The sequence below is a fragment of the Plectropomus leopardus genome, chromosome 6 (genome assembly GCF_026936395.1).
Source record: "Plectropomus leopardus strain MGB_pleo_1.0 chromosome 6, ASM2693639v1, whole genome shotgun sequence".
In the NCBI taxonomy this organism is placed as follows: Eukaryota; Metazoa; Chordata; class Actinopteri; order Perciformes; family Serranidae; genus Plectropomus; species Plectropomus leopardus.
The window spans coordinates 26,621,185-26,638,472 of NC_142181.1; the positions used below are offsets into that span (position 1 = coordinate 26,621,185).

The 17,288-nt window shown below is 39.9% G+C and overlaps 1 protein-coding gene across 3 annotated transcripts in view; it reads left to right on the plus strand.

Moving 5' to 3' along the window:
• The window catches only part of robo1 (roundabout, axon guidance receptor, homolog 1 (Drosophila)), a 349,403-nt gene that overhangs the window by 72,808 nt on the left and 259,307 nt on the right, over positions 1 to 17,288 (plus strand). Inside the window, exon 1 of one of the 3 annotated variants that reach the window (XM_088079111.1) lies at positions 10,413 to 11,144. The exons of the other annotated variants lie outside the window; for them this stretch is intronic. Coding sequence (XP_087935237.1) covers positions 11,018 to 11,144 — 127 coding nt within the window. The 5' untranslated portion in view covers positions 10,413 to 11,017. Of the gene's footprint in view, positions 1 to 10,412; positions 11,145 to 17,288 lie in introns of those variants that run through there. 3 annotated transcript variants of the gene reach the window in all.

Below are 17,288 nucleotides of genomic sequence, written 5' to 3' on the forward strand. Positions count from 1 at the left end.
GGAGAGAAACAGAGAGATTAAATTATACTGATCATGCATTATGCAAGCAGTGATCTATTCTGGAGTTCTTCAGTTACTTCAGTTACTTTCCATTGCATATGCGAAGTGTTAATACTAGGTACAGTGAAAAATAGGAGGAGGGGAAATGTAAAGAAAATGTGTTTTATGTTTGGTTGCTAAGACATGTCCTCCCCTGTTTAAATGGCCTTCTGTGTATTTGTCTCCTCACTTTGATTTTCCCATGAGATCCTACAATTTATCCAATAATTTAAATATAAAAGAGTAAAATTACTTTATTTAGTATGAAAGCTATGTGAATCCAGTAACATTCCAACAACATAGGTAAGGTGAACCAATTCTCCTAAAATTGTCTTTGTATATTACTAAACTGCTATCTTAATTATGTTGTCATGGCAATGTAATGCCTTCCTGGATTATTTTAGAGACAAAGTTTCTTGCAGGTAACAAAACTCTACATTCATACACTGCGTAGGTATCACAAGGCGGTGGTTGGAGATGATGGCAGGCAAACAAAGAAAAGGCTTTGTGATTTTTGGGAAATGTCAATAAAATCAGGATTACCAGAGTCACAGAACACCTTTTCTAAACCTGGGAAAGTTATAGAATTAATTAAATCCTTTAAAGTTTTGGAAAAAAATCCCAGAATTTTGTTGTCTGTAATGAAATAATGAAATGAGTAGTTACAGTCATTTGTCATGTATAATAAATGATAATAAAAGTAACATAACAGCAGAATCATTCTCTGTAGCTGTTGACACTGATATGCACTGATGTGCAACATTTTGTTTACCATCACACGTTTATTAACTTTCCTCCCATGTGCTGTCTCTCCCCCCATGTTTGACAGCTAAATTGAATTAGTTTTTGAACAGAGTTTGAGCCTGATCATTTTAAATAAGAGAAAATAATGTTGTGACAGAGTTATTTAACACGTAAGGTTATAAATCCCACAGTGTCCATACTATATCGCATTACTAATTTTCAGTTTTACTGCACCTTTGAGATGGAGTAATATTCATGTTTTACATTCTACAAAGGGTCCTTAAAAAGTGATGGAAAAGTTGTGTTGGAACCCTGTAAAAAGAGTAATAAAAATAATGCTGTAATTACTATAGGTGGATACCGTAGAGATTCCGAAATATGTTGTCCATGAACATTTTACGCAAATGTTCTTTGTCAACCTTTTTTTGACTTTTGAGGTACATTTATTTTTCCTCACGATGTTTATAGAAAATATAATTTGCTCAGCATTGCGTTTCCCTCAAAGTATATTTGCTCTTTAAAGATTTGTATATTAACGTAATATCTATGAGACCTGGTTGAGTGAACTTGAGTGGTTCTAAATAGAGAGCATCTATATGTGTGCAAAAAATGATTCAAGAAGAGAGTTTGCATGTAAATATCTAAAAAAACAGAAAATATGTACTTATGCAAAACATGAAGCCTGTCCTGAGAGAGAGAGAGAGAGAGAGAGATGTGGAGTCTAATGCTGAGTATTCAGGAGTGGTTATGGTCCAGATGGCCCTGCAGCAACAGCAGCTGTAAATCACTGTGTTGTGCGATCTGGACGATAGTGCTGCAGGCTTGAATCTCACTGCAAGGTGAGACCGCTGACGACAGCCATTACAGGGAATGAAACCTTTGGGGTGGAGGGTGTGGAGGCAAATGACATTAGCCCTGTTTGTCTCCGTAAAAGTGCAGATGCTCGCATTAGTACAGCATTTCATTAGCATAAAATCTTGTGACATAAACAAAAATCTGCTGTATTCTGTCACTCTTTTTTTTTTTGATTGTTAATGTTGGGAGAAGTTATAATGTTTTTAAAACTGCAGACTGTAAATTTAATGAAATCAAAGTTGTTGTTTTTTTATTGGAGCATGAGTACTTTTGCTGGTCAGCAAGCTCAAATTTGCTTTTTTGAATTGCAATTCAAAGACGTTTTGCAAAGCTGCTGCAAAATCATACAGTGTTATTGACTGCTGCAATCAGATGAAACCTCCCTGAAACCTTATTAGCACAAATTAAAAAAGAACTCTTCCAGTGCACAGTGAGATTTCTCAGGGGCAAATTTTAAGTTAAAGCCATTTTTTAATTAGACTGAAAATCTGCAACTAAAGTTGTACGAGGCATTTCCTCCCTGTATGTCTTTGTAAGTGATCCCATGTGTTTCCCCTGCACACATTAACCTTCAGCCAGGTTCCTCCTGTGACTCCTCATTGATTGGAGAGTGGTGTTGCAGAGGGAGGCCATGTGTGTGTACTGGACAAGACAGATAGAGGACTGGAGGTGTGGGTGGGACAGCAATGTTGATTGAGAGGGCCATCGTAACCTGGCCATGCAAGGAATGCTGGGTGTGGTCCTGTTTATCATCCTCCATACGTGCTGAACATAACTCATTCAGAAACAGCAGATACATTGATATGTGTTACAGTACTGTATTACTGCACCCCCCCAAAAGAGCATGCACACACAGAGGTACCAGCAGAGATCTGGTGCTGAACTGTATTTACAACCTGTAGATTAGATGTCACTGAGCTGTGTGTCATGCAGTAATTCTTAGCTCGGGTCGACGCCCTGTCTCTATAAATGTGGATAGATCCTGATTTCTCTTTGCATTCTGGAGGTTGAGACAGTAATGAAATATGAATCGCTAGGAACTCTGGTATGCAGGTTGGGAAAAAAAATCTGTCATCACACAGTGTCACTGTACAGCCAGAGTCCCGATGGCTAATTTATGCTCCATCTGCCTCCGTCCGAAGCACTATCATTAAAATTCTAACCAAATGCACTGAAAAAGACATGCTTTAAGTTATTGTGTTTGAAAAGCACCTATTTAGATTTACCCGACTTGATTTAATACATTTGCCAAGTGAAATGTCAAGTCACTATAACAATTAGCAGTTCCTACTGCTGCCAATATAATAAGTCCAAGTCCAGTACTGACTTAAAGGAATAGTTGGACATTTATGGAAATATGTTTATTTGTTTTCTTGCAGAGGGTTGGATGAGAAAATTAACAGGCTACCACTTTGATTTTTGTCTGCTAAATATGTAGCTATGACGTTCAGCCTGCAAACAGCCTGACTCCATCTAATAGTAACAAAATCTCCCTACTTCATCAGCACCTATCAGGGCCCTTACACACTGAGCTGAGGGTTGGCCGTCGGTCAATGTAGGGCCTCCAGTGAGCACCTGTCGCCCCAGTTTTTGTGGTGTATCCGGCACTGTTGGCACTAGTAGGCCCTTTTTTTTCTGATTTAGCATGTTGAAGGACAGTCAACGAAACTGGTCAGTGAATGAAATCACTCTTGTTGGCAGTTCAGCTCTGTGCACAAGAAGAGAAACTGAAATGTGGAAAGCAAACAAACAACTAAAGTTAAGTGGGTGTGAGATCAAAAGAAACTTGTTATATCAGGTCAGATTTTTTGTTTTGTTTAGTTTTTTAAGCTCTTGAGCAGAAAATGATTCATGTTTGTGGTATTGTTCGCTAGCACATGGTAAATATAATTTGGTCTCTGCACATTTGGTTATTTTGTGCTTACTGGCTAACTACCATCTTGAATTGGTCCTGTTGGTCTTCGTGTTTCCCTTTTTGAATGACAAATACAGACTACTGAATCCTGCTGGTATGGAGAGTTATGCTAGTTTTATGTTAGCAATGCAAGGTCGCTATTGGTTGTAGTCTGTGTGGTGTATTCAAGTGTAACTTTTTGGCCGAGATGCAGGCAGTGTTAGGCGTTGAAACAGATGTCCTTCGCCACCATTCATTCTTTGATGTCAGTGTGGTGTGTCTGGGCTCTAAAGCTTAGTATTTTACACATTATATCTCATTCTTTTAAGTAATACGAAAAGGACTTTCTCCTTGTTTCATATTTTTTTGTGCAAACCTCAGCTAACCGTCTGGTGGATGTAGCTTCGTACCTATTGTACAGATGTAAGGGTAGAATCAGTCTTCTCATTTCTCAAAAAGATGTCATGGGTTACTGAATGGGTCAACTGAGCACAGGCCCAGGGGCCCAAAGTGAAAGAGGGACCCCCCCATCACTCAAATAACCACAAACTGACCAAAAAGAAATTCAAATGACCACAAAAATAAAGAACTACAAAGAAACATGGAGTAAAAGAGACACAAACAGAGATCAAAAGAGACACAAAACTACTTCAAAGACACAAAATATTACCTCAAGGAGGCACAAAACTACAAAAAGATTAATTACAGCTACGATGTGATGCAAAACAAAAAAAAGCTTAAGAGCCTAAAGTGTGTATCGTACATCTATCTTATATCTTATATCTATCATGTATCTATCTTATATCCTTTTGCATATGTGCGTCCAGGGGCCCATTGTCGGATCATTCGCCTCTGCCGAAATGTCGAATTATATTTCCTTGAGTATACCAGAGCAGGATAAACTTGGTGGTATAATGCTGTAAAATCCAAAAGTTGACAGAAAAAAACCCCATAAAAGCTGGATCACTGCAACAGATAAACAACTACCATACTGAGTTTAATATCGCTTTTAATAGAATATTGAGCAGATTTGTTGGATCTGTTCGTGTTAGAGGATGAGATGTGGCCTCTGGTGGGTGCTGCTGACTGTCAAATCTTCAAGTTTTCAAAATAAAATTTCTGACTCTACTGTAGTTTGTCTTCCCGAGGGCCAGCTTTTTCTTCTCTTTTCTCCCTGCATGTGTGAGTGCAGCTCAGTAGCATAGAGTGGGTGCCAGTCCCCTCAAATCTCTTGCTGCGCTCCAAGCTGTGTACTGGTGTCCAGTCCTCCGCCTGTTCTTCCCTGCTGGGTGTCTTTGTACCACCCATCAACCCTGCTGTCACATCACATTGGCCAGAATGTGAGCTTCATAGACACCATACTGACACGTCAGGGAGAGGAACAAAATACAAAGGGTATTTCATTTTCCAGGCTATATTGTGGCTGAGCTGTGACAGATGCATGTTCTGAAACACTGCTGTGCAATAATCTATAACTGCATTTCCCCTGTTCAGCTTTCAGGTTGACAAATATCAAACTCAAGAGAGTGATATTATTAAATATGATGTTTACAGGGAAAATGAGTAAGATAAGGGAAATAGCCAAAAGCCAAAACCTTGACCTTATGTTTATGACAAGGTCATTCAGAGAAAATCTTGCTTGGGAAAACAATATATGTGGTTTTTCTTCTTTCAAGCTATTCAACACCATGAGGCAGTGATTTCCAGCCAGAACATGTAGCTTAGTGTTTCTCCACTAAAACATGATTTAATGCTAATACTAAGCATTTTGATACTTTTTTTAACCATAAGCATTTAATCATGCTTAGTCCTGCGGGTTGTCATTTGATCTGAGGTTATGAGGATTGCTGGGGTTAGCACTTCTTTGCTGCAAGTCTGTAGCTGCACTGAGAAGCCAGATGAAGGGGATGGGGAACCAGCCGAGGGTGTGGTGTGATGGTGTTTTCACACTCTGGTTAGCGGAGTTGCACTGGATGTATTGGAATCTCTGGGGAATCAAAATCCCAGGGAGGAGTGAGCTACTGCAGTTTGGTCTTGAGGACTGCTTCCTGTGCACCACAGGTTAAAGGGATAGTTCAGTGATGATGCGATGTCAGTCAGCATGACCTCAGTTTGGAGAAGCCAGCTGGGCAATCCACTGCTGAGGAGGGGTCAGCAACAAAAGGTGTTTTAGCCTCTTTTATCAGTTTATGTGTATTTTTACTGCTTTTCCTTAATGTCAGACAGTGATTTCCAAAGCAAAACTGAAGCCGTTGTATCTCTCTCTTCAAAGCCAGACTCCATTGATAAAAACAGTGATTTAACCCTTTGCAACCTGACTCGAAATCAGTTTTCTTTGCTGTGTTCAGATGCCTTTCACAAGCTATTTAACCCTTTGAAACCTTAGCAACTTGCTTCGATTTGTTTTGAAAAGGAGGAAAAGGCAATGAGCAAGAAATGTCCCACAAGTTACAAAAATGTAAAAAGCGACAAAGAAATGACCTAAAAAATTAGTTGTATTAGAAGATTATCAGATCAGATTTTTTGGGGGGGGTGCCATTTTCTTGTTTGTTTTTGATTTTGTTTCTTTGTCTCATTTTCAGGTAATTTTCATTTTTGGGCTATTTATTATGAAGTTGCTCATTGCCCTCTCTTCGTGTTTTTGAAAAAAATCAAACCAGTTTTCTCAGGTTTCAAAATGTTAACATTGCTGAACATAGGAGCTGCTAGTCTCCATCAGTTATTTTGTTTGTGTTATTGGGTGACTTTGGAGTTTAACAGGGTTTGTTTCGATTCACCAAAGTCACACAATAACACAAACTAACTAAATGATCAAAGCAGTAATAGATCAGCAGCTCCTGTGTTCAGCGAGCTAAAATGACTGTTTTCATCTGTGGAGTCTGGTGGCTTTCTGGTAGCTTAAGTGTCACCCACTTCAAAAAAATATAAACTATCTGTTTGAGGTAGTATTGAGGCTGCTAAGTTGTGTAGGAAGAAGGTTAATTGTGCATCAAACCTCACATCAAGACTGCAGGTTGGTGTTGGTAATTGGCCCAGGATAATTGTGCTCATTAAAGGCTGTTTTTTTGAGGCACAATATGGTTGAGGCTCAGTATGGGGAAGCTTATATGTATAGCTTGTGCTATCTGCATACAAATTTGAAGACGACTTGAGACTAACTGTTGACACAAACAACTGGGAGCATGTAGAGGAAGACAAGATAAGACTTTGTACGCTCTTCACTGATAAATCAAAATGTGTATAACAACTCTATCACATAATCACACGGTGACTAGCTCTGGCAGTTCTGCTGCGGGAAATCTCACAGCTGGAAACCCTGAAAGTACTGCCAAGCTATGTTGTTTTCACTTGTGTTTTCCAAACTCAAAAGAAGTTATTTTTAACTATCTAAAAGCCAATGGACACATTTGAAATATAATAAGAAACACTGGGTGGCTGATTCAGCTGATACTGCTCCTTCTCAAGCTAATAACTGTATGATATAGAGATTTTGCCTCCAAAACTCCTTCACACTGTTCATATCTGGCACTACCCTGGATTAATTTATCTCAAATCTGCCACCCCAACATCCGGCCTCATAGTATCGCTTCTTTCATTATTCTCTATTCCCTTCGCCATATTGATCATGTGATCACAGCCTTCCTGAATATGTGAATTATTCAGAAATGACTGGTTCATTATTACGCAAGCTATACACTAATTTTGGTGCATAACTTTTTATTGGAAAACATATGAACAGTGCAGGAGAACAACCTGCACAAAGTTGTGTTTTCCTGCATCAGTTGAAGTTAGAAATGTCATAATTTCATCAAAATAAAACTCCTGCAGTGTTTTCGTGTTTTTATTGTGGGGGATAAATGCACATATTTAAAATACTGAGGGGTACGTGCCTCCTGTCTCCCCCCAAAATCGCCTATGTTTGCATTCACTTAGAAATGGCTGAATGAGAGCAATTTGAATTGTAATGCAGTAGTGTTAGCAAGTGTTAGCATTTGTTAGCATTTCACGGCTGTGCAATTCAGCTGGGATCCAATAAAATAATGTGACATCAGCATAGCATGTCGACTCTTGCCTCTATTCTCTGTCTGTGCTCAAAACAAAAGAAGCCGACTTAAGTCTATAATAACTGTGCTGAGAGTTGACATAATCATCTTTTATCAATGTATCCATTCTCTGTAGCCTGACAAGGAAAGTTGTTTGTGTGCTTTTTTTGGCGTATTATCAACCTGTGGTATTCTTTGACTCTGAGTAAACATGAGTCTTATCTCTGTCTTAGGCTGCATCTTAACAAAGATACACTTCCCTGTATGATTCTACCTGTAGACAGTTTGTAAATGCTGCCTCTGTTGTAACTTGCCATTTATTCCCTCTGCATAGAATTTGCATCACATTGTCCGAGTCTCTAAGCATTTGGCATTAGCAGTGACATTTTGCAGGTAGTAGGAATGTTAGATTGGCGTCCTGAGGGGTTGTAGTGGTCCGTCCTCACTGCAGTGGTAATTATTCCAGAGGCCTAATCATTAGAGAGCTGTTTTAATCAGACTTCCATCAGTGGCTAATGTAATGCGATTAATTACATCTCCAGGAGCACGGTCCTTAAGGGCCACTACATCAGGATTACATGACTGACAAATAGGGACACTGTTGTAGGGCATTGTCCACACCATTCAGTAAAATAAGAATATCAGGCGATCAGACTTCATTTGATAACAGTATATATAGAGGGAGACTCTATTTATTATAATAGCTTATAACAAAAAGCATTCAGAAAACAAAGTCAGTGTACAGATTACTGTTTTTTCTTTCTCACGCTGTAAACTCTGATTTATTTGGATTGTATTGTGTTTGTTGAGGAGCAGTTTACGCTTCGTTATGGCATTTTACACAGCGGTAATGAAGGGCATATGAGAGAGACCTGGGGGAGGGCAGAGGGTGGGGGTGCTGCTGACACCTCCAGTTTCCCACGTTAACCTGCACTCACCTGCCTCCTGACAGCCCGGGCAGGCGCAGGAAACGAGCGGTGTAACTCTAAACCCAGACTTGCTGAGCTTGTTTTTTTACAAAAATAGTCTTTGTTGTGTGTGTGTGTGTGTGTGTGTGCGTGCGTGCGCTTGTGTATGCATACAGTATATCGGTGCGTTGTATATATTTTAAACACAATAAAAAAGAAAGCAATAAGACATTTTAATGAAAGAAATGTGCAGTAATTTGTAGGACAATTTAGTATAAACACTTTTTAATCCACCCCCTGTTTTATGGTGTGATTTGTTTTATGAATCCAGAACTAATAAAGAACTTTGTGATGAAAAACAAGACTTTAGGAAACAATGAAATAACAATTGGGATTACTGTTTACTTACATGGTGCAGTACTAGAAACCAAAAATGAAGTTTGTAAAAAATGTTGGTAACTACACTGATATTCAGAGAAAACTATCAAGTATATGTATACAGATATAATATGCGACCAAAACTGTATGGGGTACAATAATGTAGTTGTTTTGTTTCCCAGAACTGTACCTCAAAGGTACTCAGTATTTATAAGAATGAATACCTAATAGAGCATTATCTATTTGTCCTGTCTTGTTAAATGTCCAATTGTTTCTCCCCTGTTCCCCATTGTCTTGTCTTCTTCTTCTGTACCTACATTTAAGGCTACAGCACAACAAAAGCAGGAAATAACACATATATAAACATAAACACAATTAAAATAGACAAAAATAACACAGTTTAACTGTCTAGGCTACCTACTTATACATTTATATCAAGAAAAAAATGACAGAAATCAACAAAATCTTTAAGTCCACAAAATTGGGGAGGCTCTGTTACATTGATTAGTCCTGTAGTTTGTGAGATTAGCTGCAGAGAGACAGATACACACATGCGCACACATGACCGAATGCATGATCCCTCCACGCTTATGCCTGAGGGAGATAATAAACATATAGGGCAATAACCTTTAGATTGTTAGTGCTTAAACATTCCCCATACTTAAAGTGAACCTAAATCTGCCTAATGTTGTGTAACTTTAGTTTTAGTCCTACATGTTGGCATACTGTTATTAAAGGAAGGTAATACAAGTGGCTATATAATGCTCAAAACTGGCTGTGCAAAGAAAATAATAACTATGGAGCATTCATCAGGTTTCATCCTTCTTCAAACATGGTGAGCAAACTCTTCTTAGGTCAATTCCAAAGAAACCATTGTAGCTTATGCATATTGCATCACTGTAAATTGTTTTGTAAAGCTCATAAAGTTCAAACATCTTTTTTTAACTGTGTGGTAGGTATCAATTTGCAGCAATTACAGATTTAGTATCACACACACACAAACACCCAGTCTAACTGGTCTACGTACTTGTCTATACAGGTGCACGTTGGGCAAGACGGTTAGTTTGGCATCCAGGTACAACAGTTTTTTTTAAAAATGTTTTTAAATCTGTGCTAGCATTAGATTACAGTAAACCTGATTCAGCAGCACACGCATGCACACATGTACAGTATTTATGCACAGGTTAAAACTGCTGAGCTCACTCAGGCTGTGCGTATATCCACGATGACAATACACTCATGAACGAGCATCATGGGCTTGCAAAAGCACAAGAGCCATTGCACTTGAGAAATTGCCATTCACACCCCCCACGCTTGTCTCACTCAGTCTCTCTCCTCCATATCTCCCTCCCTCCTCTGCTAGATGTTCTCTCTCTTTCTCTCTCTCTCTCTCTCTCTCTCTCTCTCTCTCTCTCTCTCCTTCAGACGCTCTGTTGACAAAGTCAAGGCTGCTCTGTAGTGAACTATCTCTGTGATTTATTCCTTATTTTCATATCAACACTGCCTCATGTGATCTGAGACGAGTGGTAGGTGGACGGCAAGAGAGGGGGGAGGATGCATTCACACACACACTCCTGGACACACTCAGTCACTGCCTGGTGTGGGTGACAAGAGTTGGCTGCTTGCTGGATCAGTGATGTGTCGCCGTCAGTGTCAGCGGTCCACACTGTGACCGGAACAAGTTGTGCACTGCGAGAGGGAAAAACAATTTGCTTCTTCCTGTGCTATCTCTGGTCGTTGGAGCACTGAGCTCAGGTTGAGGCTGCAATAAATACCTCCTTAAATCCAAGAGGGACTGAAAAAGAGGAAGAGGAAGAGTGCACAGAGAGAAAGGATCAATATTTCAGAGTGAAGCTCCAGAAATCCAGGCTTACTTTTGCCTTTCTACCAATGCTGCTTTGTGAACTATTGCCTTCAGAGGGATCATCCCAGTCCCCCCAGGAGGAAGAAGAGGGGATCCTGCGGTGAGTGTGTGACCTCTCTGGGGCTTCAGTGTCGTGGCCCAGGGCTAACGCTCCGAGGGAAGCTGAGTAGGAGGAGGACGTGTTGTTGTTGTTTTGGAGCTCTCCATACAGCTGTGAGAGGCATGACTGAGCGTGGGATAGCACTCCCCATGGCCCTCAACTCTCTGCCGTAGCCAAGCTTTAGAAGCAGGCATGGCCGGCAGGCGGATGCCCCTGCTGCTGCTGGTGGTGCTGGCGAAGGTGCTGAGTGGACTGTGTGTGCCAGGGGACGGCTCTGGGAAGCACAAGGGAAGCTGGAGGTGGAAAGGTGACAGGAGCCGTGAGTAACCCCTCCTCCCTCTGATACACTTTTCTTTGCTTCCTTTCCTTCTTCCTCTTGCTTATTTCACCGTATTAAAATGAGCAAACCTCTTTTCTTCCTTCTACTCTTGTTTTACTATTCTCCATTTCCCTGGACTCCTGATCCAGAAAGCACTAAACACTGTGCGCCACTTTGATTACTCTGGTTGCAGTTTGAGTCTCAGCTCATTTCTCTGCGACAGGCACCTGGATATGAGAGTGAAATAAATCGTCTATATGAGGCCAGCGACCTTGGCATGTGTTGCCGGCTCTAAACAGTATCAATATGTACGTGCCTGGGAAAGTGCCTCTCTTCTGTTGGATTTGCTGTGTTGCAATTCAGAGTTTATTATCCCCCTCCCTGCGCCCCTCTTTCTCTCAGCATCACTCTAATATTCCTGTATGAACATCTCTCCGGGTCTCATTGGTAGTCATTAATTGATCAGCGTTGAGTTGTAAAAAGCTACTCAGAGTGATAGGGCTGCCTATTTCCTCAGAGTAAAAGCTGAGTGTAGCTCTGAGTGAGTTCATTATATATGCTGACACGAGTGCATGGATGTTGGGAGGAGAGAGGATGTTCAAATGAGTAGAGAGCTGCGGTTGATTCAGGACATAGCCGCTCTCCCTGGCACTTTTGGCTATGGGCTAATGGGATTGTTTGGCATGCCACCACTGCTTGACGCTGAGTGATGAAGTGGGGAGTTTGTCCCTTTGTGTCCGTCCCCCGGTGGAGGTTAAAGGGAGATCGCTATCTTGATACTGTTCCAAGATTAAATGACTGGAATGGGATGGAAGAGGCACTAAGTCAAGCTACAGCAGGTCACTCGCTTTTTCAAGGAGACACTAGCTGATCTCAGGGTGGTATGGAGAGTGATATCTTTTACATGGTGGCAATGACACTGGAAGTCTTGAGTTTGGTGTTATATTTAGCTACATTAGGATGCAACTTATAATTCTGTAAAGTGGTCTCATATCACACAGTTTCCTATCAGCGGACTGTAAATATTGTTGAGCTCAAAGGTTCAGGTTCAGTTATAATGGGAGGAAATTGGTTTGGCAACCCAATCACCAGATAATTGTTGGCATTGGACTTTTCTGCAAACCACAGACATGTTACATATGCACTTTTCATGTATGTCTTTGGTGACAGCGAACACATACTTGAAATGCCATACAGAGGCCTGGTTGATAGCATTTTATCATTTAACATAACAGCATGGTACAACAATCTTCGCTCTTTTCCCTGCAGCTTTTTTGCCTCCAAATTTAGCAACCAGTCACCATTTTTCCATCTGGGACACTGCCAGGAAAAGCTTTTTTTTTTTTTTTTTTACAGAGACATCACTGCTTTTCCATCTGTAATTGTGCCCCCAAACTAGGAATTTGAAGTCAAAACATGATGTTTTCCTAACCATAACCAGTGGTTTTGTGCCTAAACAGACCCAAATGTTAACCACAGCATTATTAATACTTGTAAATTACGTATCTGCTATATAATAGTGTGCAAATGTAATGTGTCCATGATGGGCAAAACAGAATTTTTTTTTGGCAAAACTTTTTTTTTTTCTTTGTCATCTGGAGGAAGAGGTGATGATTGATGGTGTGGCACCTAGGCACAGTGGCTACCAAGCTCAAGAACACTGTTCAATATCAACAAACAACAAAATGTGTTTTTTAGTGTATTATCAGTGGCATTTCCCACTGTTTTTCTGTTTGTACTGCAGCTTTTTAGCCCCCTAGATGTGGATATTTCTTCGCAACCAGTAACTATTTTTCCATCGGGGATAGTGCCACAAAAAGCTTTTTTTAAAACTAAACTATTGCTGCTTTTCCTGCTTTAATTCTACCCCAAAAATGGATATGGTGCGGATATGTTACATTTTTACATTTCCTCATGTTTTAATTTCCAATTTCATGTTGTGACAACACAGTAATTAACATGTGGTTATACGTAGGCACAAAAAGCATTTGCGGAGGGTTAGGCATTGTTTTAGCTCAAAATATTCGCTTTTGTCACCACAAACTCGACTGGAAATGTTCCGAAGTGTCGTTTCTTGGTTTCAAACAGTGGATTTCTGTGGTCTGCAGCATGGCAGCCATCTCCCTGAGATTCCACCACCCCCTCTTCCTGCTGATGATAAACTCAGCTCATGTATATGGATTTGAATAACTTGATACGTATGAAACATTCAAAAGTAACTTATCACCGGTTGGCAGAAATGTACAATGCCAGCATTTTCTTCATGCAGCTGGGCTGATTTTTGTGCATTATTTGTTGCTAAATGAAAATCATGGCTTCTGCTGTGTCTTTGGTTGATAAAAGCATATTTCACTACAAGCTGGAAGTGATATATGAGTTACTTTAACAACAACCTGTACTGCTTCTGCAAAAACTCTTTGTGCACTCCATAAAATACACCATGCAAAGAAAGAGTTTGATATGTAGCTGCTGATAAATTATAGGAAAGACTGTTTTTTGTAAATTTACTGCGTACAGCTTAAGCATATTTCTGACTTGTTTTGACCCCAACCTTTACTTTCCTGCACCTGAGACATTGCTCCTACAGTACTTAACACAAAAGCCGGTGTACATTCTGCCTGTCATTCAACTTTATTGACATGTGCGTTTTTACAGCAGCAGTAATAAATTCGTGGTGTGGGTAGGAGCTCTGTGCCATCCTTTAAGTGAACCATTTTAATTCTGTGAACATGGAAGACTCACAGTCATGAACATTAACATGCAGTTAAAAGGTTTACTAAGTTAACATCCATGGAAACACAAGTGTTCAGTGCTGCTTTGCACTGTAGCACTGATTCCTTGAACATTTTACAAACAGTTTTTTAACAAAGGCCTGTCATTTGTACGCAACCTAAGCCATAATTGTTTCAACTTTATTTAACCGTTTGAAACCTGGAACAGCATCACTACTGTGCTGTTTTCAGGTGCCTTTCACAAGTATTCAAACCTTTGAACCCTGAGCAAATTAATGCAAATATTTTAAAAAACAAGGGAAAAAGGTAATAAGCAAACTGGTAAAAAATGTTACTCAAATTGCAAGAAATTAGTAGATTTAGAATTTTTTTTTAAAAAAGCTAGGGGAAAAATGTTTAGGGTAAAAGGTAAAAAAAAAAAAAAAGCTAGGGAAAAGCTGTATTTATAGTTATCACTATTACATATTTAAAATTCCTTTACATAATTTTTAAAAAAATTTAAGTACTTTTCACAGGTCATTTCCTTTTTGAAACTTTTTTTTTATTATTAACGCTGCATTACAACATTGGATGGTGTCCGAGATATTCGAATGCCGTTAAAATGCGTCGTATCTTATTGTGATCCACCTTTATATATTGCATCGTAGCCCATGTTATGATAGAATAACTGCCACCGTTCTCTTGTGGCAGATTGTCATGTTCGTGTTGTCTTATCTTGCCACCTTTACCGGCATATAGACAGAATGCTTCATCTGTAATAACCACTAAAATGTGAAAACCTTACCATTAGAAATGTGTTAGTTTATCTCCCTCGTCTCCTGTATGCCAAATGTGGAATGCTGCAGTCTGCAGCCAAAATTTCCATTTGGCAGCTTACAAATAATACAGTGATATGCATGAGGGCAGCCCGCTGATATAAGCCATAATGTCACCAGCTATTATTCGCTACCTGAGACTAAATCTCTGCTAAGACTGTGCGAGGCAGAAGCTCCTCTGTCTGACAGAGCAAGATCTGCACTTTTATAGTTCATGTGGGGACACAATCTCTATCTCTCTGTCTCAACATCTCACACACACGCACACATTGGCCTGTACACGAACCCACAGTCACACTTATACATGAAGCTGGATTTGTGTGTGTTTCCGTGTGTGTACGTGCATGTGAGTGTGCGTCTATGATAAATAAAATATCACATTTTCTATTTTTAGGGACAAGTTGTCTCCTCGAGTCCACACAGCGTAGATATGTCCCTCTGTGCAATCCTTTCCTCAACGTCTGTAACTTCATGCTTTTCACATCTTCTCCTCCTCAATTCTCAACAGTTTGTTGTTAAAGACAATGCAGGAGTGCATTAGTTTTGTTGTTGCAAGCACATGGACTGATCCTTGACATCATTGTTCATAATGAATACAGTATATTTACAGTATGCATGCATAAAGATGAGCTTTGGTTCAACTTGTACTTGCAAGTCGACAGAGTGGACCACCAGCCTCATGCAGTTTGCTGAGGTTTTGGTTCCCCTCTCTGACATCGCCTCATCCTTATGATGGATGAGGAAGATTATAGGATTTACGGCTGATTTACTCTGCACTGGATGCTAATAAGAGCCACAGGATCATGTCTGCCTCTCAGAACTCAAAGTACAAGACACTTATTTCAGATATAGAGTTTTTTTCCATTGGTAGATTTGAAAATTCTGAATATTTTTGTTGCTTATTACCACCAGAAAAAATAAATGTATTCCTTTGATTTGTCTAAAAAAAGTATGACCTGTGAGACTGTCATGACAAATTATCTGACAGTGTGTAGTTCAAGGTATGTTTTGCCTGCATACAGTTGGTTTTAGCCTGGGTAAGTCTGTAGTTTAATTTGACTGTGTTGATGAGACCTCTTGACGAGTAAGTTTGTGTTTTGTGTCTGCAACTGTACCAACACTAACATTGTAAATGTCAGTCTTAGCTGTAGCTAGCATGAAATATTTTCCATGGGAGTTGTACATGCATGGATATGAACTCATGTATCCAATAGATGGCAACAGTGACATACAGCCTTGTGAAGCTGGAGGGAATGAATGAGTCCTAATGAGCTGTGGACTGGATCCTGTGGTTTGGGTCAGAGGCCAGATGGAGCCCAGACAGACATAACCACAGACACACTGACATCAGAAACATCGACCAAACCAGTAGACCAAGGATACTCAACTTGCTTGCTTGGGGGCCACATTTTTAAAAATGCCTGGAGGCCAGGGTCTGTGGCACCTGCCCTATACGTGTTTCTTGTTTAGAGGGTTTCTAAGATTTAAGGACATTTATGGGTTTTCAGCATATTTCTAAGATTTTTGAACTTTTCTTGGATTTTAGGATATTTCTCTGATTTTAGGACATTTTGAGGACTTAAGGGTATTTCTAGGATTGTAGGACATTAGGGGCTTTAATAGGACCTCTGTCAGGGTGCGGGGGATCCTCCACTGGTGCTTTTTTGATAAACAAGCTCTTTTGATGCTGTTTTATGCACTGTGGCACCCTATTTATACTAAAAGTGCAAAAATGATTTCCAGTGTCAATCACCACATTTTTTTTGTGAATTAGAAAATAGGTCAGGAGCCACCTGGGACCCTATTGGGGGGCAAATTTAGCCGGTGGGCTGCAAGTTGGGTATCACTGCAGTAGACGTTCACAAGAGTTAAAGACAATTACTACACTGTACATGCCTGAATGAGGAATGTATCACCTCGGGAAATGTGATCCAGTGAGCATCAGGTCCAAATCTTTCTTTCTAATGTAAGATGCATGTACTATATAAAAATATATAACCTCCTCTAATTCTGAAAACCCATTCAAGAATGTTTAATTACTCACACTTCCCCTCTAATTCACTATGAGAGGTGTTAATGAGCACCACGGCCCAGATGTTTTGTTTTTTTTTCTGACTGTTTTTTTTCATCATTCTTTACTTTCCCTCCTCTGAGCTCTGTTCTTCATCACGCCCTGCCTGTTTCTCTCTGTCGAAGGCTTTAGGAGCTTCAGACATTTTTTAAATTAGGTAACAATAAGCTGAGAATCTCAGTTACTGCATGTTACACACAAAATCAGCACTGAGGCTGTGGAAGGTCGATTAGTGGTGCGGTGGGCTCGGAAAGGATATCTTAATATTCATCCTCACCTCTGTGTAAAAATGTAACGTGTCTAACATTCTCAATGTATGTGGAAAAGTAAGAAATATTTTTGTTTCACATCTCACAGAAGACAGGGTCTGATGTATTATCCAAACCTGTTTTGTGGTTACTTTTTACTTACTTTACATTCCTGCAGAGCAAGTCACTGTATTCCTTCAGTGTTTGTTTCATTCAAGGAAAACTCGTCTCGTATGCTGTGAATTATGAGAAGAATAGAAACTTTTCAGCGGTGAGAA